The sequence below is a fragment of the Gouania willdenowi genome, chromosome 12, assembly GCF_900634775.1.
Source record: "Gouania willdenowi chromosome 12, fGouWil2.1, whole genome shotgun sequence".
Classification (NCBI taxonomy): domain Eukaryota; kingdom Metazoa; phylum Chordata; class Actinopteri; order Blenniiformes; family Gobiesocidae; genus Gouania; species Gouania willdenowi.
This window is the reverse complement of record NC_041055.1, coordinates 6,699,494-6,723,628: the sequence shown is the minus strand read 5'-3', so window position 1 is coordinate 6,723,628 and position 24,135 is coordinate 6,699,494. Positions and strand designations below refer to the sequence as shown.

The 24,135-nt window shown below is 38.5% G+C and overlaps 1 protein-coding gene across 1 annotated transcript in view; it reads right to left on the bottom strand.

Annotated features, from left to right (window-relative positions):
* The window catches only part of sez6l (seizure related 6 homolog (mouse)-like), a 46,707-nt gene that overhangs the window by 7,438 nt on the left and 15,134 nt on the right, over nucleotides 1-24,135 (bottom strand). Inside the window, exons 2-6 of the mRNA XM_028462187.1 lie at nucleotides 8,835-9,188; nucleotides 5,483-5,616; nucleotides 2,957-3,152; nucleotides 612-797; nucleotides 353-524 (exon numbers count right to left, since the gene is read on the bottom strand). Of these exons, the coding sequence (XP_028317988.1) occupies nucleotides 353-524; nucleotides 612-797; nucleotides 2,957-3,152; nucleotides 5,483-5,616; nucleotides 8,835-9,188 (1,042 nt within the window). The remainder of the gene's footprint in view (nucleotides 1-352; nucleotides 525-611; nucleotides 798-2,956; nucleotides 3,153-5,482; nucleotides 5,617-8,834; nucleotides 9,189-24,135) is intronic.

The following is a 24,135-nucleotide window of genomic DNA, read 5'->3' as shown; positions in this document are numbered from 1 at the left end:
AATGCCATTTTGCGTGTTTTTGGACACATTTTTTGTATTTTTGTTGTCATTCTAAACCAGTGGTCCCAATATAACAAATTGTTCTAGATTCTAGTTTTTAATTATGAGGATTAATGTACAAAGTGACAAGATATGCTAGCGCTGATATTTTCATACTGCAGTTCATTCCTTAATTTATACAAATGTTTTCCCTTTCTTGGTTTTTTTATACTGCATTGAACTAATAATTTTTATCAGTAATGAATCTTATCATTTACTAGGCAATTCAGGCCCAAGGTTGAAAAACACAAGTGTAAACTGACATGGAAATGGGTGGGAGAAATGTGACGTTCTCCTTTAGTTTAGCACGTACCTGTCAGTGGGTCCCAGAGCGAGTCTCTCCAGATGAAGGTGCAGCCTCTGGTCCTTCGGGGCCTCCAGGGACCAGGAACAGGAGCGCTCCATGGTGGAGTTGGGCCCGTGGTGGGGGGACGGAGACAAAATGCGTCCCACCGTGGCGTTCTTCACAGTGCCTCCACAGAGAGCTGCAGAGGAGGGCGGAGACATCAGCACTAACGTGTGTGTGTGTGTGTGTGTGTGGACGTAAGTGCTGATCGGATGATGAAACTCACCCCTGCAGCTGGGCTCTTTGCCGCTCCACACCGGCAGCGACGCGTTCAGGCAGGTCAGCACCGGCTGGCCCTGAAGGTGGTAACCCATGTGGCAGTGAAAGCGGGCGGAGCCTCCGGGCAGCAGGTCCAGCACAGACACCTCTCCAAAGTGAGGCCTCTTTGGCAGTGAGCAGCTCAGCCTGAAGACTAAACAACACACACACACACACACACACACACACACACACACACACACACACACGCACGCACGCACGCACGCACGCACGCACGCACGCACGCACGCACGCACGCACGCACGCACGCACGCACGCACACGCACACACACACACACACACTTTAACTCACACCAAAGGAAATATACTGCAATAAGATACGACACAATAAGATGAGATTAAATAAAACACCATACAAGATACTACAAGGTGTTAGCGTTTTTTTAGCGTGCATTTGTGTTGTTGGTCTTTGGGTTTGGTGTCATTTTGTGTGTTTTTAGTGTCATTTTGTGTATTTTTGGAGTCATTTAGTGCATTTTTGTTGTCATTCCCTGGATTTTTTATGTCATTTTGTGTGTTTTTGGACCCATTTTGTGCATTTTCGATATCATTCTCTATGTTTTCAGTGTCATTTTGTGTATTTTTGTTGTCATTCTATGGTTTTTAATGTCATTTTGTGTGTTTTTGGACCCATTTTGTGCATTTTCGATATCATTCTCTATGTTTTCAGTGTCATTTTGTGTATTTCTGTTGTCATTCTATGGTTTTTAATGTCATTTTGTGTGTTTTTGGACCCATTTTGTATATTTTTTGAGTAATTTTGTCTATTTTTGTTGTCATTCCCTGAGTTTTTAGTGCCACTGTTAGTGTTTTTAGACCCATTACCACCGTCAATAAGGTAATATTTTTGTGTGTATTTTTGCTGTCATTTTATGAGGTTTTTTTGTGTATAATTCATATGCTTTTCATCGTCAGGAATTTTTTTTCACCTGCCACATTATCACCAACTTTTGTCAGAGGTGTGAAGTGATGATAATCTGCTGCATACTAACAACTTTCCAAACCTTCAAAATAAAAGCACAGAATTATTTTGTTGTCTTGCCTTAGATAATCCAACCCTTTTGGGTCCCGACCCTCAGGTTGAGCACGTGTTTGAATCCCTGTCTGCTCTGTGCTAAACGGGTTAGACGGCTGTGATTAATGGCACAGGTGGATCGTGACACTCCAGTGCTTCCTCGCTCTCAAACCCTGTCACACACACACATGCACACACACACTCTCACACATACTTAAACCTCCTAATGAAATGAGAGGCAATTAATCAGAGCCCTAATCAGCTAATTCACATGACAGATTCAAAGTGAGATTTTTAATTATGCAATCAGCGTGTAAACAGAGTGCAAACAGCCTCTTAGCGCCTAATGAATGATGCCGTTTTCTTTTTGGACATACAGTACACCTCTTTACATTTCAAACATGGCATGAATTAACACAGAGATGGACATCTTTCATCAAAACAAGGGTCATTAAAATGTGATTGTCTGATCTGAGGGTCACATTATAATCATTCCTCAGTATTTAGAATAATGACCAATCTGAGCATTACAGTAATACAGGAAAGAACAAAAAGTTTGAGTTTTATTGTTTTGTTTGTTTTTGGAGTGATTTTATTTATATTATGAGGGGGGTTTTGTCGCATTGAACAACTATTGGTTAATTTGTGTATTTCTGTAGCATTTTATATATTTTTTGTGTTATTCTTATATATTTTGCTATAGTTTTGTATGTTTTTTGAGTTACTCTGTTGAACTTTTGAATGTTTTTTGAGTCATTTTGATGTCATTTCTTAAATTTCTGTTATTTTTGTGTATTTCTAGTAATTGTGTAAATTTTTTGGGGTAATTTGTGTATTTCAGTTGTCATTTTGTGTTGTAATTTTTTTTTAATTTTTCAGTTATTTTGTGCATTTTTAGTCATCTTGGTTTTTTTTTGAAAATTGTGTATTTCAGTTGTCATTTTCTGTATTCTTACATAAGAAATGACATTCTTATATTTCCCTGTTTTGTGTACTTTTAGTTATCTTCTCTGTTTTTTGGTTAATTTTGTGTATTTGTGTGGACATTTTGTGTATTTTTTTGTATTTATATATATATATATATATATATATATATATATATATATATATATATATATATATATATATATATATATATATATATATATATATATATGTTTTTGTTATTTTTGTTGTGCTTTTGTGTATATTTTTGCCATTTTATTGGTTTGTTTAGTTTAATGGGCTGCATGTGGCCCCTGGGACGATAGTTGCCCATGCCGGTGACGGAGACTCACTCTGATAGTGCAGCTGAAACGTTCCCATGGCCCCCTCCGGCCCTGAGCGGTAATAAACGGACAGAGTGTTGGTCGGGCTGCGGATCACCTGACCTTCCACCAGCAGCGTCTGGTTGGCGAGGACGAGCATGGCGCCGTGCTCGTCGGCGCTCCTAATGGACAGCTGTTCTCCGTCTGACAGGTTGACACTTTTCACCTTGAACAAACACACATAACACCCAGACTTTAAACAGCTAAGTTGATGCTGGGTTATTGGCAAATGCTTCACTGCTACTATGTAGTATTATGCACAAATAATTCAGTTTAAGCATTTTACCATCAGCGTGCGGTACGAGCCTGATTCTTGTATTGCAGAAACCCACAGTTTGAAACGGAACAGAAAGCCACAACATTGAAAATAAACCAAAAAAAAGAGGATTTGAAAATAAAATAACCAAAGGAGACAAAACCAGAGACGTGCAATCAATTTTTTTTAAAAATCACTAATTAATTGCAACTTTGACTTTAATTTCTCACAATTAATCACATCTTGTAGTTTTGTGAATGACAAAGTAAGTCAGTGGTTCCCAAACAGGTGTACGTGTACCCCTAAGGGTACAGGAGCACATTGCAGAGGGTACTCGAAAATATTTAACAATTAATTTAAAAATAATTGGGAAATGTTCCTGGTTCTTTTTTAGGCTATTTGGTTTTTTTTTGACAAATTTACCACAAACTATCAGTACTATTGCTCAATAAAATACTATATTTTTTTGTAATTAATTGAAACAGAATTATTTTATGATGCAGAGGTCATTTTATCACTTCTGACAATAGGAGACAAACATTTGGAGATTGTATTTACTTACAATTGAAGTAATCAAATAGAAGTGTATGGTATTTATTTATTTTTTTTTAAACATTCCACTTTAAATCATTGTTTTTAATTTGTATGATTTAACAAAAATGCAAAGGAGGTCCACGGGACAAAACAGATTGGGAACCACTGTGCTAAATCATCAATTACTGCAAAGAAATGGTTATAATCCTGAAGCAGTTACATTTATGAAGGTGACGTGTGTGATCCTTTTTGTGGGGAAACACACTGAAAACTGTAGACACAAAATATTGCTTATTTACATTCAGCTGTGGAAGGAAAGAGTGCAGCTCTCTTTTTATAAAATACTACCACATATTTTTTATTGTGTTGCACACAAGTTTCTGCATAGTTGATAGCTCTGTAGATTAACTCAGAGTCAGAGCCGTAACACACAGACAGACAGCTGTCATCGCTTACAGAGGTGCAGTGGTCACATGTTCGCGCCTTCCACATTAACACTGATATCTGGAGTTTCTGAAAAATCTATGTTTATGTATCATTCTTTTGAAATGCAAAAAAATACCTTACTAGTCTTTTACTATGGTGTACTGCTGGTGGTCATTCATATACATTAATGTATATATGTCCCGCCTTCATCCTATAGACCCCTATACAGATGCAAGAAAGCGGCGACTTCACCCAGCCAATAGGCTTTGACTTCTTGGAGCAGGCCACTGTCAATCAAAGAAAATGCACCGTCACAACAGTAAACAGGTATCACTGAGCAGCAGAGCATCATGGAGGAACGCTCCAAAACTCCAGTTACCCATTCCACGTTTACCAACGTATAAAACTTCTACTAAAAAAACAAAAGAAAAGTCCAGGTACAAAGATTGTGGATAAACGTCTTTGTGACCACAACAGAATTTATCTTGGAGCTGCTTTTCAAAGGTGGAGGGAGTTGCTGCTTTTAAAAAGATTCCGAACTGACCAGGATTTGGTGACATTTCCCATGGACAGGTAATAAACGTGTTTTAATCAAAAGTTATGGCACTAACAATAAATGTGTAGTTTTTGTAGCTATGCGACTTTGTTATGTTTCGCAATGAGCGTGCACAAACGTAGAGGCGTAGCTTCTGGTAGATTGGCAGAGGAAGGGGAGGAAGTAGAGCTGTTGAGGGCGGGACATCGAGACGTTCTCTCAGAAACTCCGGATAGCAGCTTTAATAGGATGGAAGTTTATAGCTTCTCTTCATAGCGAAAGCCTCAGTTGTTTGTTTGTCTAGATATTGCCCCAATGTTCACCAACATAAGTAGAGACCTCTGCTGGAGCCCTCCAGTATTTCGCCCCAACAGTGAGGCGTTTTACTCTGAAAGTTGATTGATCATGAATATGCGTATGCAGACACTGCTCAGAAAGTAACTTTTCAGAGGCTAAAACTCTGGAAAATAGGCAAGTTTGGGAAAAGAACCTCAAATACTATGTTTTTGAGGTTCTTAGAATAAATGGAGATGGGCAAAAAATCGCATGATATGAGACCTTTAAAGAACAACAGCAGCAGTACCAGCTGCTGCCACTAAGAGGCATAAATGAACCTGACTCTGTGATCACAGAAAATGCCAGTTCTTTCCATAAATAAAACCGCCTATTTTGTCATTGAACGTAGCATAGTTTTTATGTATCTGTGTTTTGATTTTTTGTTGTTGTTGTTGTTGTTGTTGTGTACCTGCAGCTCCACGCCGTACCCTCTGTACACCGTCACAGTGTACGTGCAGTGCACAAGCTCGCCGTCGGGCAGCGGTGGGTCATCGTTAGAGTCGATGTAGCCTTCAGGTTCGGAGAAGACGAGTGTGCAGACAGCTGTGGAGAAAGGGGAGGAGTTAACTCTGATATGCTGCGTAGTCTCATGGACACAAAGATGGAGAAAAAGCAAACGATGAAACGTGTGGGATAGTTCAGGTATCTGGTCAGAGAACAGCTGATCATTCCATCACCTTCATTTGGCTCGGTTTGTGTTTTTTGAACTGCTCCAACCGTGTCACTCTCAGCAGGGGTTCTCAACCTTTTCATCCCCCAAAATAAAAGCACCAGAGACCAGGGACCCCCACTGTACCTGAAGGTGGTTGAACACAGACATGAACATTGAAGAACAGTCATGTGGAGACAGGGCCATCTATAAGGGGGAATAAAGGGGAGATATTTTTGGGACTCCGTCCATCCAAAGTCAGCAAAATGATGATCCATTGTTCTATGAATCTGTGATAACCATATTAATACTTTCGAAAATGGTTTTCGAAAGTATATTAGTCGTCATGTTTGTATTTGTCTGTGTACACAATAGTGTCCTCAATTTTTGACAAATCCACTTCAGTTTTTTTTCTGTGAATTGGTTTTTGGGCACAGATGAGACCATTCAATTTTGGTGAAGGTCGGTTCAAGATCAAGGTCACAAAAAAATATCAAAAATTGCAAAATTCCCTATCTTTCTAATAATCATATCTCCGTCAGATCTTCATCGATTTGTTCAAGATTTTGCAGGATGACGTAAGGCTATGACATGCAACATTTGACCAAACATGATGCAGATCCAATCCAAATTGCCGATTCAGCAATTTTTTTTCATTCAAATTTGGTGGACTGATGTAATAATAATAATAATAACAATAATAATAATAATAATAATAGATTTTATTTGTATAGCACTTTACATTAAAGAAATCTCAAAGTGCTACAAAAAAAAGCCTAAGACCTTTAATGAACATAACTAGTAAAACAGTTTAAAACCAATAACAACGAGGCATAAAAAAGGCTACGGAAAGGCCTTTGTAAAAAGGTGTGTCTTTAGGCTGCGTTTAAAAGAATCCACAGTCTGCGGAGCTCTCAGATGGTCTGGGAGAGCATTCCACAGTCTGGGAGCAGTCGAGCAGAAGGCTCGGTCACCCATGCTGTGCAGCTTGGTTCTGGGGATCTTAAGGAGGAGAGCTTTGCCGGAACGGAGGGTGCGCAAGGAGGTCTGGGGGATAAGAAGTTCCTTTAGGCAGGTTGGGGCATTTCCGTGTACACACAGGTGGGTGAGGAGGGAGACCTTATATTCAACTCTTTGTTCCAGAAGGAGCCAGTGCAGTGATTTCAGGATGGGGGTGATATGATCATATTTGCGCACCTCCATCAGGATCCTAGTAGCGCTGTTCTGGATGTATTGAAGGTTGCGAATGCTCTTGCTTGGGATCCCGATGAGGAGAGCACTACAATAGTCTAGCCTGGAGGAGACAAAGTCATGTACAAGTTTTCAGCGTCGGGCAGAGAGAGTGTGGGGCGGAGTTTCGCGAGGTTCCTCAGGTGGTAGAAGGAGTTTTTGCACAGCTGCTTGATGTGTGTGTCAAACATCATGTGAGAATCCATTCTCACACCCAAGTTGGTGACTGCTGCGGAGAGTGGAATTTCATGACCAGCAAAGGGGATAGAAGTTATGGGGGATGTTGTAACCTGATGTGGAGTGCCGACCAGCATGGCTTTGGTTTTGGAACTACTGAGTTGTAGGAAGTTGAGATTCATCCACGCCTTAGTCTCCTCCAAACAGGTTGTCAGTGTGGCTAGTGATGAAGATGATGAAAGGGCTGTAGGGGGTGACGGCTCCACCCTGATGTAGAGCTGCGTGTCATCGGCATAGCAATGGAATGACATGCCATGCCTGCTGATTATATGGCCAAGGGGGAGCATGTATAAAGTGAATAAAAGTGGGTCAAGGACAGATCCCTGGGGGACACCACAGGTGGCCGGCTGGGTAGAGGATTTAGCGCCACCAAGGGCGACATACTCAGTCCGACCAGCCAGATAGGACTGGAACCAGCTCAGGGCCATGTCGCAAAGACCAACGGTGGATTGTAGACGAGGATGGCATGATCTACTGTGTCAAACGCTGCTGATAAGTCAAGGAGGACAAGCAGGGATGGACATCCAACATCCGCCGCCATTAGGAGGTCGTTGATGACCCTTACTAGGGCTGTCTCGGTGCTGTGAGCTGTGTTGGGTTTTGAACTCTATCAAAATGTCGAGTTTCGTATGGATCCAATCCGGAATGTGGATTTGGCAGCAGGTTGAAGTTTGAGGATATCGCCAGGATACCTTCATTCCACTAAAGTCTATCACAAGATATAGTTTGGTCAAGATCTGGTTCCTGATCCAGGTTTGACAGTTAAAAAACATGTTGAATGTCCACCATCTTTGAAATTAATTTTCCAACAAAAAGTTCCGACATTAACCTACAACGAAAGTTCAAGTGTTTGTCATGCCATCTGCAGCTTTTGACACATGCGAAATTGGGCGTTTTTCTCTGAACGAGCACTTTCATCCATTTATCTGAATAATGTCTAAATAATCTCTTAAAGATGTAAATCCTTGTTTAAATCAGAAATAAAATGGGTTAAAAGTGACCAAAATTGGTGGAAAAAAACAAATAGAAATTGGTTAAAAGTTACAAATTACAAAACAGACAGGTAAAAAGCGCAACTTCAAAGTGTCAATATTGGCTGGAAGTAGGGAAAATTAGTTTAAAATCATGGACATGACAGATCGTGATTGTGGTTAAATTGGCAAAAATAAGCATTGATTATAGTGAAAAGAGGATAAAAGTGACAATAATGGGTCAACATATGAGACATTAGATGGGAAAAGTGGTGGAAAGGGTTTATAGTGCAGAGAATGTCTTGAAAGGAAAGAATGTGCAGAAAAGGTATTGAAATTTGATGGAGAAGTGGCAGGAATGGGGGTAACGTAGCAAAAATTCATTAAGAGGAGCGCAAATATGGCAAGACAAATACGCAAATTGTTCTGAAAACATTCTTGAAGGCATCTGGCAACCCCCTCCCAGTCTCTGGCGACCTCAAATGGGGTCCTGACTCTTGACCCCAAGATAGAGAACCCCTGACTTACAGAGTTGATTGTTTTTGATGCACTACAATGCAGACGACTGACCCGACCTGGCCCGTCGGGTTGGAACAAAAATCCTAACTGGGAACTCAATGTATCATCTTTCTAAGCCTGTGATTGAAAACGATGTGTTTTGGCAGTGGTCCTACCTGGAGAAGGTGTCTCTGTCTCTGCGTCCAGCGTGGGGCTCACAGTGATTAGTGTGTGCGTACGTTCAGTGTGTGCGTCCGTCGGAGGACGATGACTTGGACCACTCTCTTGTCCCAACGAAGGTTTGGAGCCCCTCAGATGGCCAATGCTCAGCCCTCTGCCCAGGAGGGGCAGCAAACTGAGGGGCAGAGTGGACGGGACGGCGTCTCCTTTCAGCGACACGAGCCGTCCTCCATGAGCGAACTGCAGCAAAGAACTGGAGCTTTTAGCTTTGAGATCACCTTCCTTTGACCTCCCAGGAGGCACCAGAGGATACGTGGAGGAGGAGGGGGGTGTCGAAGGGGCTTTTTTATCTGAAGAGAGTGAAAAACAAGACAAGAATCAGTCCCTCACTGAGGAAAGCACACAAAGACTCCTGCACATGGGACTGGGTTTCCTCCGGAATACAGGGAGTTCTACGCATTTCAGAACCTCCTGCACACAGGGACCCACACAGTAACACATACACATTCTGTATCAGAATCAGAATCAGAATTCCTTTATTAATCTCAGGGGGAAATTGCTTTTGTTACAGCCACAGAACACATCTCAAATAAAAGAATAAAAACGTTAACAAAGACAAAAGAAAGAATAAACAATAAATAAGTGTATAATTAAGTAAAAGACTGTTCAAAATAGGGATCAGAAACACACAAAAAAAGTAGGATAGATAATAATAATAATAATAATAATAATAATAATAATAATAATAATAATAATAATAATAATAAACAAATATATACCAATATAATTCAGATATTTACAAAAATAATACAAATATACAAATGTGATTTAGATATGTACAACAGTCAAGCTGTGAAGTTACAGAGATGAATTATACAGTTTGATCTCCACAGGCAGGAATGATTTCCTGTGGCGTTCTGTGGAGCACCGTGGTTGGATCAGCCTGGTGCTGAAGGTGCTTCTGTGATTGACCAGCACATCATGGAGTGGGTGGGACACATTGACCAAGATGGATTTCACCTTGGACAGGCTCCTCCTCTCTGTCACCACTGTCAGAGAGTCCAGTTTAATCCCCACAACGTCACTGGCCTTGAGGATGAGTCTGTTGAGTCTGTTGGCGTCTGCGACCCTCAGTCTGCTCCCCCAGCAAACAACAGAGTACAGAATCGCACTCGCCACCACTGACTCATAAAACATCCTCAGCATACACAGGGACTCCCACATACGCGCACACACACGCACTATGGGGGGTAGATTGCTTCTAAATTCATGCGCACCAGTCTATCGACGCCTGCACGTCTGCTCTACATTTCCTATAGACTTAGAATGGGTACACGGGCACAATGCACAGGTCACGTCCGCATGTATGCTTGCAGACGTGCTTACACTTCTGCAGACGCTTTAATGTGCATACACATTAAAGCGTCTGCACACATACGCCACACCTGGATGTGCACCTTATAGGGATGTAACGATTAATCGTAAGGCAGTTAAAAATCGATTCATAGGTATCACGATTGACATCGATACTTTGAAAATTGAATCACAGTACTTTTTTTAAACAGCAGAGGGCGCTATATATTATCCCGTCTCTTGTCCAGCAGTGGACAAGCGGCGGGCGGAATCTGCTACTACTTTCTTTCTGGCCGCCAAATACTCTTAAACATGTTAATAAATGATTCCTTACCCCTTTAGCACCGAAAGAATATCTGTAATATTACGTGAATATCTGTAAAAGTCACGTTTTTCTATTAGCTCTGTCTGCTAGCATAGCATCTCTTCTTCACTGCAAGAATTTCTGCATGCCAACCGACTACTGGTCGCCCTCTGCTGGTCTAAACAAATATCTGACGTAAATCAGTGAATGACGGTTTTTTTTTTTTTTTAAGTCCAATTGTTAAGGCACAAAATACATTTTCAGTAGCACTTTTAAAAAGAAAAATAACTATTATGTAGTTTAAACAAGAATTTAAATTAATAGGCTTCTTCCTTTGTATTATTCCTTTATTTATTTCATTCAAGATTTATTTTTAGTTAAATTGTATTGTTTTGAATAGTTTATCAAGGGATTCTTTTGAGAATGAAAAATAAAAGGAAAATAGAACAGTATTTTCTAATTTTTTTCCCAAAAAAATAAAGGAATATTTTTCAGTCATCATTTGTCTACAGTCCCATTTTGTAAAATAAATCGTGAGAGAATTGTATCGTGAACCCAGTATCCTGAATCGAATCGTATCGGGAGTTGAGTGAATCGTTACATCCCTAGCACCTAACAAACGTAGGTGTGGCGTGAGTGAAGCTAACGATCAGGTGACCTTTATATTGATCACCGTCTATGTGACATGTAAACACTTGTGCAGGTATTTAAGTGTGTGTGTGAGTGTATAACGGACCACCATTTAGTCCGGTTACAGTCTGTGTCACTACACTTCTCCATAGAGTGGTAGTGACTGTAGCGTTACGCTCTGAGTCAGATCGTTGCTGTGATTGGACAGCATGCAACACACACACACTGACTTGCACACGTGTACACGCCTGCATGCATAACCACCTAATATATTTTTTAAGTGTTGACATGTCATGTAGACGGTGATCGATAGTGAAGCGCACCTGATCGCTATAGCTTCACTCACACCTGCCACTACACCTGACTATTTAAATTAGGTAAGTTTGTAAGTTTAATGAAATTAGGAAGGCAGGTACACGTGCATTGGACACGCACACACACACACACACACATTTTGCACTATTATCTAATGTTGGTATTTATTTTAGTTTTTAGTGTCTGCTCTATAGTGTATTGGTGCAACATGTGAATTTCCCCTCTGGGGATCAATAAAGGTATATTCTATTCCAGTGTTTCTCAAATAGGGGTATGTAATGGCACTACAGGGAGTACCTGAGAGAGAGAGAGTATTAGTGGAAAATCAACAAAGAAAGCATTCAAAATATGGGGTTTTACAATGTTTATTTTATAGTTAAAAATGATCATCATAATAATGATGATGAAAACTATTTTGATTAGAACATGAACTGAAAATACAAGGGTCAGTCGTGGTTCCACACCAGGAGGGAGATTACCAGCAATGATAAAAACTATTTAAAACATTAAATGTGTTCAGGAGGCATAAATACTGTTTCATTTTACTTATTTACAATGGGATTCTTTAAAATGTCTTATCACTCATTCATTCCATCATTATGCTCTATAGATGTGTTTCCATAGGATTCTAAGCAAAATGTTGTAGTTCTATTCCATTGTAAAATATTTAAGATTCCAAAGGTTGCTTTGGATGCACAAAAGCATGAATATTCAGTGTTGCACTTTACAGTAAGACAGCAAAAGCCTGAGCAATCTGCATCCAAATGAAAAAATATGGAAAAGGAGAAGCTCAGCTAACATCCAACCAATGCTCACATTAACGTCGACTAACACTGAGAAACAGAGGCTGTGGATGAGGCTTTCAAGTCATTTTGAAGTCAATAAAAATCAAAAGCAGAATGAATGACAAATAAGATTTTCTCGCTTCACTTCAGCTCCAATGAACATTGACTGCTCACCTGCGGCTTTGATTGCAGGTTAATAAGCGTCAGGACCTGGAAAAGATTCCTTGGTGCTAAAAATAAAAAAATACTTTGGTCGATTTGAGGGAAAAAGTGAGTCGGAGCAGTGGGAAATCCTCCACACAAAAGACCAGCAGCTGTGCAAAATAGTCACTTCACTACAACTCCCAGGATGCACTTCAGTGTCTACAAAAGCTAATTATATCTGCATTATTCTATCATGTAGCTCTTGCTTTGTTTTAAATTCTGCATTTGTCTGTTGTGGTTTGTTGTTTGAATAGTGTGTGAAAAAGAAGCAAAAGGTGGATCTAATCAGACTGTCACACTGAACAGGTGGAAAAGCAGCTGATGACGAGTCTTTGAAGCTCATTTGTGGGAAAAACAGGTAGTAGATGCCAAGAGTAGCTAATGATGTGGTAGGATATGTAAATACTAAATATGAAATCAAAAAACAGCTGGCGACTTTAGTGCTGATGTGGCCCTTAAAAGAAGATGTTTCTAATCCAGATGGTCTTTTCAAAAAAAGGTTCAAACGTGCAAATATTTAAAACCAAAAACAGGCTTTTTATATTAAAACTGAAGATATGGGCATGCTAAAAGAAACATTTAGCAACAAACCACGTTTAAAAAATGTTATGTGAATTTTTTTATGACCAGATTTACAGCAATATTTGTGAAATTTACTTTTCCTGTAAAAATATGTTCATGTTAAATCTAAATGTTAAATAATAAATGTAAATCAAAATGTTAAATCTAAATAGAAATGTTTAATATTAAATCTAAATGTTAAATCTAACTCCAGATGTTAAATGTAAATCTTAAATGCTAAATGTTAAATCAAAATGTTAAATCACAATCTAAATCTAAATGTTAAATATAAATCTTAATCTAAATGTTAAATGTAAATTTAAATGGTAAATACTAAATCTAAATGTCACGGGTGAAACTAAATATTTAGCTGATATGCAAATTCACCGTTAACATTTAGAATTAACATATTGACATTTAGATTAAATTTAACATTTAAATTTACATTTAACATTTAGATTTAGATTTAACATTTAGATTTACATTTAACATTTAGAACCTAGATTTAGATTTACATTTAATATTTAGATTTAACATTTAGATTGAAATTTAACATTTAGATTGAAATTTAACATTTAGATTGAAATTTAACATTTAGATTTAACATTTAGATTGAAATTTAACATTTATATTTAAATGTAACATTTTGATTTAATATTTAACATTTAGATTTACGTTTAACATTTAGATTTACATTAAACATTTAGATTTAACATTGACATATTTTTACGAGAAAAAAACATCACAAATTACACAAATATTGCTGTAAATCTGGACAAATAAAAAAAAGAAATCACGTACGTTTTGTAATTGTGGTTTGTTACTAAATGTTGTTTATTTTATCATGCACAAATTTACAATCGTTGCCCCAGATGAAGGCGTTTGTCATGGAGTTTTAGAAAGCAGTAACACGATTATTCCAGGGAAAAACATTCCCTACACCAGGTGTATTTATCATTTGTTTTCTTTCACCTTCATTCTAAAGGTTTGAGCCTCCTGTGAGCAGCTGGCATTCTGCCCTCGCTCTGATAAAATATTCTGTGCTGTGTGTGTGTGTGTGTGTATATGTGTGTGTGTGTGTGTCTGTGTGCACGCGAAGCCTCTATGTACAGTAGACTTTAAACAGACACTGAAACAAAGCTTTGTCCTTACTGAGAAAAACAAACAGACTGTAAAGAACAAAGGAACTCATCCTCATTTTTATTTTCTAGCTCTTAGGAATAAAAAGTATGAAATAATGCCTCCACCTTTACACAGGGTCGAACAAACGCACGTCCTTGATTTCCTCCTGCAGCGATGTTTCAGACGGTAATTTGCAAACAGCAAGTGTTCTTTTTTTTTTTAACAAGACGAGGCGGTGAATGTCATTTCTGCAACGGCGCTTGTGATTGGACTTACATTTGTTATAATGAGAATGCAACCTGGTGTGGGGGGGAAAAAATTGACGCACTTAAAAGTTTAATGATATTTTTGCCATCTTATATCTGTGACCTCAGTCGACCATTGGATAAATACGACAATGAGTGCTACAGCTTGTTTTCTGCAACGCTAAACAGCTCCTGTTATACTGGCTAAATGCTAATGCTAACAACAATAGCTGATGCTAAAAGGCCCTTTTAACTGCGAAAGCTATCCGTGTTTGCAGACCTCAATCTGACAAATAAACCTGGTGCTAAACCAGTAAAATAAACAGCGGCGCTCATCACTGGAGAAATATTAGCTTATTAGCTATGTCATTACGCTACAAAGATAGGGTGACCAGTCCCGGTTTTCAGAGTTGCGTCTCATGTCCCAGTCGATTCCCTCCAAACCATTGATTTGTCTTGTTGTAGTGAAACATAATTCTACGCGTGAAAGCCTCCTACAAGCGCATGCGCACTAATAGCGTAGTAAATATTTACACGTATACGTACAATATTTTGCCATCTTAAATTTTCCTACTATGATAAACCCTAATTCTAACCCGAACCCTAACCATAAAAATTAAAGGAAAGATTCTTGCCTTTTTTCAAAATGACGGACACGCAGTTCGCCAGGTGCGCATGCCCATTGTCTACCGTAGGAAACTTTTACGGTAGGTTTATTCTACACTAAACTGGTTTTTTACAAGCTCAGTCCCATTTGTCCCTTTTAAATGGACATCTGGTCTTTTGCCACTGACAGAAAAACTTGTAATTTATTACATTACATTTTTTCATTACAAATAAAAGCATATGCAAATAGTTTATTTTGAAAATCTGTCATCTTCTTTGGTTAAATTACTGTCCCGGTTTTGAGTTTTAAAAAATCTGGTCACCCTATACAAAGGAGCCCAATGCACAAGTGAAAGGTTATACCTGCTAAATGCTAATGCTAACAACAATAGCTGATGCTAAAAGGCAATTTCAACTTCTAATCAAACTGTGAAAATCCAAAAGCTTTCCGTGTTTGCAACAGACCTCGACCGGACAAATAAACCTGGTGCTAAACCAGTAAAATAAACAGTGGTGCTCTTTACTGTAGAAATATTAGCAAGTGAGAGGTTAGACCTGCTAAATGCTAATGCTAACATCAACAATAGAGCTGCATACTGTAGATAATTTCTACTGCTAATTCTGCAGGAGCAACATAGTTTGTCCTTACGTTGTCGCCATCTTCCTCGAGACTAACTACACATAGCAACTAGCTAGCATGTAAATAAACAGGATGACTGACAAACATTTCCATGACGCATAGCCTAAAACTTTTTCAGGAAATAGTTTTTTAATGTGCTCCAATGGTTGATCAAGCCTTTTCTAGCCTTACAAACTAAAAAATAAGTCATTCAAGTATTTAATGAATGATTCATGCTGATATCGAATCGGATCAATATCGACATCGGCCTAAAACGCGCTGCCTCGAGCGTCTTTGCTGTGAACCAGAATAAATAATCCATGATAGCAGTTAGTTTAAGACGTGTGCCTTTCCTGTAAAACCAGTGACATCATCAGTGACTGCAGTGCTGACCTCAGAGGAGACTGTGCTGATTTAATGATTCCCAGTGAAACGATGAGTAAACTGACACAGATACACACACACACACACACACACGGACTTATCTCTTATCTGTGGCTTTAACTGATCTCGGGATCGTCGGGAGAAACGACCCGAAACTGAGCGCAGAGCGACTATCGAGCGCTGACCTCAGAGCAGATGTACAGCGTCGATATGCAATCTCCTCTACACACTCGCATGAACGCACACACCAATCCTCGCTGTGTGCTGACCTATACTCTGTAACCTACTGCTTGTGCACAAAAACTGGTTCAAACTTTGGACAAGGAAACCAAACATTCCGTCTTTCTCTGTGGAACTCCTAAATACCGAGGAGCGAAGCGCAGCTGAGATGAAACGACATGTTTCACAGGAGACAAGGCCCATTTTCTGTTTCAAAGTAATTAAAGTTCCTTATTTAAGCTTTGATCTCTGAAGGAGAGTCTTTTGAACACAACAAATGGAGTTTAAACAGGAAGCACTGTGGGAACCACTCTTCTATGGAGTCAAAACCAAGCCAGTCTTTGAACAGCAACACTATGACAGTAAACCAGCATTTTACAGTATATCAGACGGTTTTGTTGCAATTGTTTGTTTTCGGTTCAAAAGTCTAAAATCAATCTTAAAACCAGTCCAAAGGTTTAAAAGCAGTTCTATTGATGAGCGCTCCTCCTTGAGAGTAATTGATAGGTCATGTTATTTTACAAGCTAACCGGTCTTTAACAGCCGTAGGTAATAGACGGAGTTAAGGGATTTGTGATGGGATTTGGTGGGAGTGTAACTGACCCCCTGACTCATTTATTCAGTATACTGAGCACTGGTTATAAATGTTAAAGTTTTCCAATTTTTGGACCCGTTTCTCTCAGGTTTAGACTATCAATTTTGAGTTTAATACAACTCGTCCCTGCAGTTACCTGTAGTTTCCACTGAGCATCAGTGTTCCTTGTCGGTGCACCTAAACAGCATGGGATGTAGGACCCCGCTACGATGCTTATCTGTGCAGTGGGGCGATAAAAAGGGTGTTGACACAGATGAGCAGCGTTTTTTCTCCGCGTATGGACAGTAGTGGGAGAAGCAGCTGTCAGCGACGGTGCGCTCGGAGAGGGCGATCGATCCACCACAGCGTTCCTTTTGGAGAAACCGAACTGTGAGCGCTAGCTGCGCACTTAGAGAGACAGAGTGATCAATCCCAGAGAGCAGTGCGTTGGGAGATATCAAGCTGTCAGATTGAGCAGTGCGTTCAGAGAGCTGTGAAAGCGGCCCGTCTGCAGACGAGTCCTTACACGATGAAAGCTTCATTTTGTAACGCCCTTGGTGAGCGGAATGAGGGATCGTATTTTTCGGACTATAAGTCGCACCATCAATGAAGGGGTCTGACTGGGTCTATGTTCATACATACGGCGCACCAGACTATAAGGCGCACCAGTTTGTTATTATTATTATTATTATGACGCATTAAGCGAAACAAAATAGTCAGATAAGTCAAACTTTATTCAACTCATTAAGAATAACTCTCAACATTGTTCAGGTTTAACACATAAAATACAGAACAATACACTCACTTTTTCAGTTCAGTATGTTGAAGCACAGTACAGGTACATATCACTCCAGGTACAGACAATCCATCAAGCAGTGCAGCTTCATAGTATACCAAAGTTGTACTAAAACATTTTGACATATTAATTTCATACATAAGGCGCACCTGATTATAAGGCGCACTGTCGATTTTTGAGAAAATTAAAGGATTTTAAGTGTGCCTTATAGTCCGAAAAATACGGTACATCATTTATTTTTTTATTTGGTCTTTTACTGCAGGTAAAGCGGGTTGAGTTGTCTCATTTGTAAAAAGGTTGTTGCATTTATTTACTTTGCTTGTTTCATTTGTTTATTTCTTGAATATGAGGTTTTAATTACACGTTACAATATTGTGATTAAGAATTACAATGTCAGTTTTACAAGATTAAAATTATTAAATGAAGTATGTTTATGAATTGCTTTGCACCGTACAAAAACCATGAAATTAAATAACTTGTATTTGAGTATCGTCTTGTAGTTTTCACAGTGCTCTACTCTGCTCAACATGGAATAATAAAGGCATTGAAGCATCAGTTGAGACTCCAGCGTCTTGTTCTTTCAAGCCCAAGGGCCGTTTTAACTACAAACATGTACATAACGTACAGGTACAAGTACATAACGTACACATACAAGTACAAAACGTACACATACAAGTACATAACGTACACGTACAAGTACATAATGTACACGTACAGTACATAATGTACACATACAAGTACATAACGTACACATACAAGTACATAATGTACACATACAAGTACATAACGTACACGTACAAGTACATAACGTACACGTACAAGTACATAACGTACATGTACAAGTACATAGCGTACACGTACAAGTACATAACGTACATGTACAAGTACATAACGTACACGTACAAGAACATAATGTACACATACAAGTACATAACGTACACATACAAGTACATAACGTACACGTACAAGTACATAACGTACACGTACAAGTACATAACGTACACGTACAAGTACATAACGTACACATACAAGTACATAACGTACACGTACAAGTACATAACGTACACGTACAAGTACATAATGTACACATACAAGTACATAACGTACACGTACAAGTGCCGCTGGCAATGCAATAAAACCAATCAAATCTCTTTTTAAAAAAAGCAACAAAAATCTACGACCGAAAAGCAAATTCATTTCACCACGGCAGGTTTTTGGAGAGGCAAAACTTTTTTTTTTATTTCAATGACTTTGTTCAGTTAAAAAATTCATGTTTTATATTTAAAGGTTTGCATGGACTCGCTCCTCCTTCAGTAAAGGATTCTATTAAACCTAAGGCAGTGAGGGGAATGGACACCAGGGCCAGACGCACCGCTTTTGGTCAGAATATACTGTTTAACAAAGGGAGTCACTATTGGAACAGTTTTCCTTTGACAATAAGAGAATGTCCCACACTCTCCACTTTTAAACTGCATCCTAAACTGTGGATGAAAGAAAGCCAAGTTTATGAACACTTTTAACTGCTATTGTTATATGTAATGTTTGTAAATGTATTTCTATTTTGTTATACCTACCTAGGGATAACATGGAAATTAGCTTTTTTTTTGTTAGAATCTGGCATATTGTATTGTGCATTGTATTACAGATGTTCATGAAGATGCACTGTGCCCATCAAATAAAAAAATAAATATAATTAAATAACCATTTTATGAGTTTATGTCGTCCATCTTGTAAACACTGCAGGGTAGCATCTACGGGAAGCAGGAGGGTCAAAAACTTTTTAAAAACTGTTTGGAGTGATAACTGCAATCAAATGCAGGTGTGTGTGTGTGTGTGTGTGTGTGTGCATGTGTGTGCATGTCTTAAAAGTGTCGAGGATTGGAAAGTAGAGCAAGCTTTGCCGCTGCAGCTTTGGGACTTTGCGTGTCTTCTGGTGCAAAATCGTTTAATCCTTCGGAGGATTAAACGTCCTCAAAAAAGAAAAAAGAGAAAGAAAAGGGAAATATTCTGGAGTCTGAACATTTCTTACTTCTTCTATGAGTCGAGTGAAGGTTTGGGGTCAAGATTAGGACGGATTAAGAGGAAATGTCAGGGAAGGGGAATGAATACAGTCAATTTAGAGCCTAACGAGTATGCAATGGTGAGACAAGCAGTGTGTGCGTGTGTGTATGTGTGTGTGTGTGTGTTAGCCGCTCCACTAAGCAGAAACATTGGTGTGTGAGAACACCCGCAGCCACAAGTCATTGAAACACATCTCACACTCCTGCCTGCCTCCAGTTAACACAGAGAGGAGGAAGAGGAGGAAGAAGAGGAAGAGTGAAATTAAATGAGAGATTGTTTTTTCCTCCATGGCAACATTGAATAACAGAAAAACACAAACTGCAACTGAATCTGATTAAAAATGCTGGTTTCTCAACATGACATTGTATGGTGTATATACTTTATATATTTACAACGAAATAAATAATTAGAAGCTGTTTTTTATCATATAAGACATAGTGTAGGTTTTGTAGATCTATAAATTGAGGATCATTTGCACGAGAAAAATGATATAAAAGGTTGAAATTGTTTGTTTTGTATGTAAACACTTTTTTGTGGACATCGTGGGAAAAATTTCACACATTGCATTGTGGGATGTGGAGTCCAGTAGACCCTAGGTTCCCAAAGTGGGGTATGCCAATAGTCATAGGGCAGGGGTGTCAAACTAATTTTAGTTCAAGTGTCAAATATAAAGTAGTTTGATCTTAAGTGGGCCACAGATTTTAGGCACGAAAACAAGCAATTTCAGCAATAATTTCCCTAAGTTTGCACCTCGACATATAATTGATACATAAAGTACGTAAGACTCCGACAATATCTAAGCAATAAGTGACAGATATCAGTCCCTGCAGGATTTTCTGACAATTTTTCATTTGAGATTTAAAATGACCACAGTCGTGATAAAAGCATGGGAAAATTGCAACCCTCCAAATATTCTGGAGTTTCATTAAATCAGTGTATTCAGAAGGGCTGAGAGATCTACAACTGAATTATTTGGTAATTTTTTTTTAACTTTCTACTGTGGGCCAGATTGGATGGTCTAAAGGGCTGGATTTGGCCCCCGAGCCTTGAGTTTGACCTGTGTCATAAGGGGTACGTACTGTGGCTGAGAAGTGCAAAATGTACAATTTTGAAAACAAATTTACATAATTAGCTAAAACAAATTACATTAGCAAAACACTTTTACAAATAACACAATAAATTTACGTTTTTGAGCAAAACAAACTTACAAATGCAACAACAAATTTACAATTTTGAAAACAAACAGCAAAACACTTTTACAAATATCACAACAAATTAATAATTTTGAAAACAAATTTAGATTAGCTAAAAAAAATTACAAATAGCAAAACACTTACAAATACAACAACAAATTTACAATTTTGAAAATAAATTCATATAATTAATACATTTTACAAATGTTGAAACAAATTTACAATGGCAACTTTACAGCTTGCTCTCCCTTTCCGTATAATTTCACGCAACAAATTAACAAATGATCACTTTTACAAAAGGTCAAAAACAAATCAACAAATATGGAAACACTTTTACACATACAATGCACCATTGTAAATCTGTTTCAATATTTGTAAAAGTGTTTTGCTATTTGTATTTATTTATTTTTTTAGCTAATTATATAAATTAATTTTCAAAAATGTTGTAAAACTTTGTAAAAGTGTTTTGCACTTCTCAGCCACCGTAGGTACGTGAATAAAAATTAAAAACAGCGCAACACCATTGGAAACTAGAATATAAATTGACCAGCAGTCAGGAGCCTCCATGCATTGCCACAAATTACACATGCAGTGTCTCAGACAGAGAAACAATCTAATCAAAAAAGTATGAAAAAATATAAAATTCAGCCAAACATTACAGAGTTCTGTGAATCTTCTCCCTTCTCATTAACTCATTGGCTGCCAACCATTTTCAGAAAAGCCACTTTACAGGATTTTGACTGATTTTTAAAGGCCCACAGAGAAATTAGCGAAGCTAAACCAGGATCTACGAGGAAAAAATCTGGACAACATCCGAATATTGCAACAACACATCATCAGTAGAATAAAAACTAAACTGCTGTGGTGAGTAGTGCAAAAGGATGATGAAGTAAACATGTGATTATCTTTTCCAGTGCTAACATTAACTAGTGTGCGTAGATGTACATTTAAATTCAATAATATACGTGTATGTACCTTCATGGTTACAATTTAGTTCCAGGGTTATTTCACAACAGCAGGTCTGACACTCTTTGAGTGTTTAGCGTTCATTAGAGTGACAGCCTGGGGGAAGAAACGGTTCTTATGACGGATTGGTTTGGCGTTGATATGAATTATATTATTATCATCACACTAGAAAATTAGTTAAGAGCTGCTGCAAACAACAATTTACTTATGTGACAAGAAATGGGCCCAACAAATTCAGATGTTCTCCAGATTTTTGTCTCATAGATCCTGGTTTAGCTTTGCTAGCCACAAGCGCCTCCTTTCCTCTGATAACTTGTGAGAATATTCTCCCTGATTTGTTGTGATTTTTGGCAATCTATAAAACTCCAAATGTGTCTCGCTGTTTGACCGATTGGTACAGTCAAAAACACGGCAATAGTTTTGTCTAGAAATTTAAGATTTTCTTGTCTGCGTGCTATTTGTAGAAATGCTGCTTCATCTCCAAAATGGCGACTTCCGGGGTTGATTACGCAATGGATGACTCCCCGTAAAAACCCTGTATTGTGTTTTTTAAGTGTGCAGGAGTAGTGGGTAGATGGCTTCAGGTAAAATGCCTAGAAGTGTATTTATAGGACAGAAAAAGTGGCGTTTGCATTTGAAATTGGAAAAAGCAATCTGAACTGACTTTTTTCAGTCTTTACTTAAAATCAGACCAACCTGTTTACGTAAATCATCTGAGGCGAATGAAATGTAAATGTAATAACAGTTGTTGATTTTAAGTTATTAATCCTAGCATGTTGTTTAGTATGACATCAGAAAGTTTGGTAAATTCATCTAAATGGGGAAAGACGACAACAAAATGGAAAAGTGTAAAGTGACGCAGAAATGAGTAAACCCTGAAACGGAATTCCGGAAATTTTGAAAGAGAAAATGAAAGGCCCTATTTTTATTTCATTATTGTCGCGATTTCTTTCTTTTGTCAGTAATTACATCAAATGAGGGAAAGCTCATTACACGGAAATGAATGAACGCAAAGCTCATCATTTAAAGCTAAAATAACCACGAGAGACTAAAAGTATGAATAATATTTTCCTCAATAGACAAAAACTAAGGCTTGAATTGAAATTTGCTGTGAAAGGAATTAGTGTAAGAAACAAAGAATCCATTGTGATGAAAGAATACGGCGCTCTGAGGCAGTGCGTGTATGTGTGTGTGTGTGAGGACCTGTCACAGGTATGCAGGCTCTCTGCTTTTATCTTATGAATAAAATAAAATGCAATACATCTGCCCTGCAGCCGCATCAATTGTGAAAGAAGGTGGAGAGCTGAAGCAAAGAGGAGAAATGCTTTCAGCTCAGAACCAGAGGTGGCCGTGACCCAGATGTCAACATTGGGCAATAAAATAAGAAACAAGAAAAGCTCTGAAATGTGGTGAAATCAATCAGCGAGGGTAATAGTCCTGTATTTTCCGCCTGTCAGGTTTGTTTCTTCATCAGGTCTGACTCAGGTATGAGAGAAAGCTTTCACGGTATAGAATATGTGATGTGCTCTAAAAGCAGCTGAAGCACAGATTTCTCCCAGCGTGATCCATTACAGAGTCTGTATGAAGGTTGTGGCGTTGAGGATCAATCACAGCTGACCTTAGCGTCCATCAGAGGATCCCTTTGTTCTGTGAAAAACGCCCTGAAGCCCACTTTAAATAAACTAAACCACCAAAAGACGGCGTTCACTGAGTTAAAACATGGTTAAAGTAATTAGCGTTTCACACAAACAGGCCTGTTTATTTACTGGGTGCATCAGGATGGTTTCAAATCACTTCCGGGGATTCATTTTTAAACATTCAGATGAATGATGCTTTAATGAAGGTTTATTCAAGACACAAAGATTGGGCCATTGAGTATTGAGTAGTTTGCTATTTGTTCGCATAGCGGGATGCACTCGAAACACGAGTAAAAGTAATTTGAGTGATGTTTTCAATCAAGTGGTCAACTTCCATTTCTGGCGGACACCGGAGCACGACGCATCAATCAGCCCAGAGCAAATGAAGCTAAACAGCAACGTACTTCGCAATAAAATATCCAGTTACTTTTCAAAATAAAACACTTCAGATTATATTTCAAGTAACTACATCACCAAAATGTCATGTGTAAAAACAAAATCACATTCACTATATTGTTTCCTCTCATACTGTAACTGCACTGTAAACTGCAGCAACTTTGATTTAGTTCATGTTTGAATGGTGCAGTTTTATATCTTCTCTGTTGGCTGTTGCTAAAATATGCGACTATGACAAATCCAGAGAGTCCAACCTTCTTGTTCTCCTTCGTTAAGAACACTGACCTGTTTATCTGTTTATTGCTGCGTTTATAACACATACCTTTA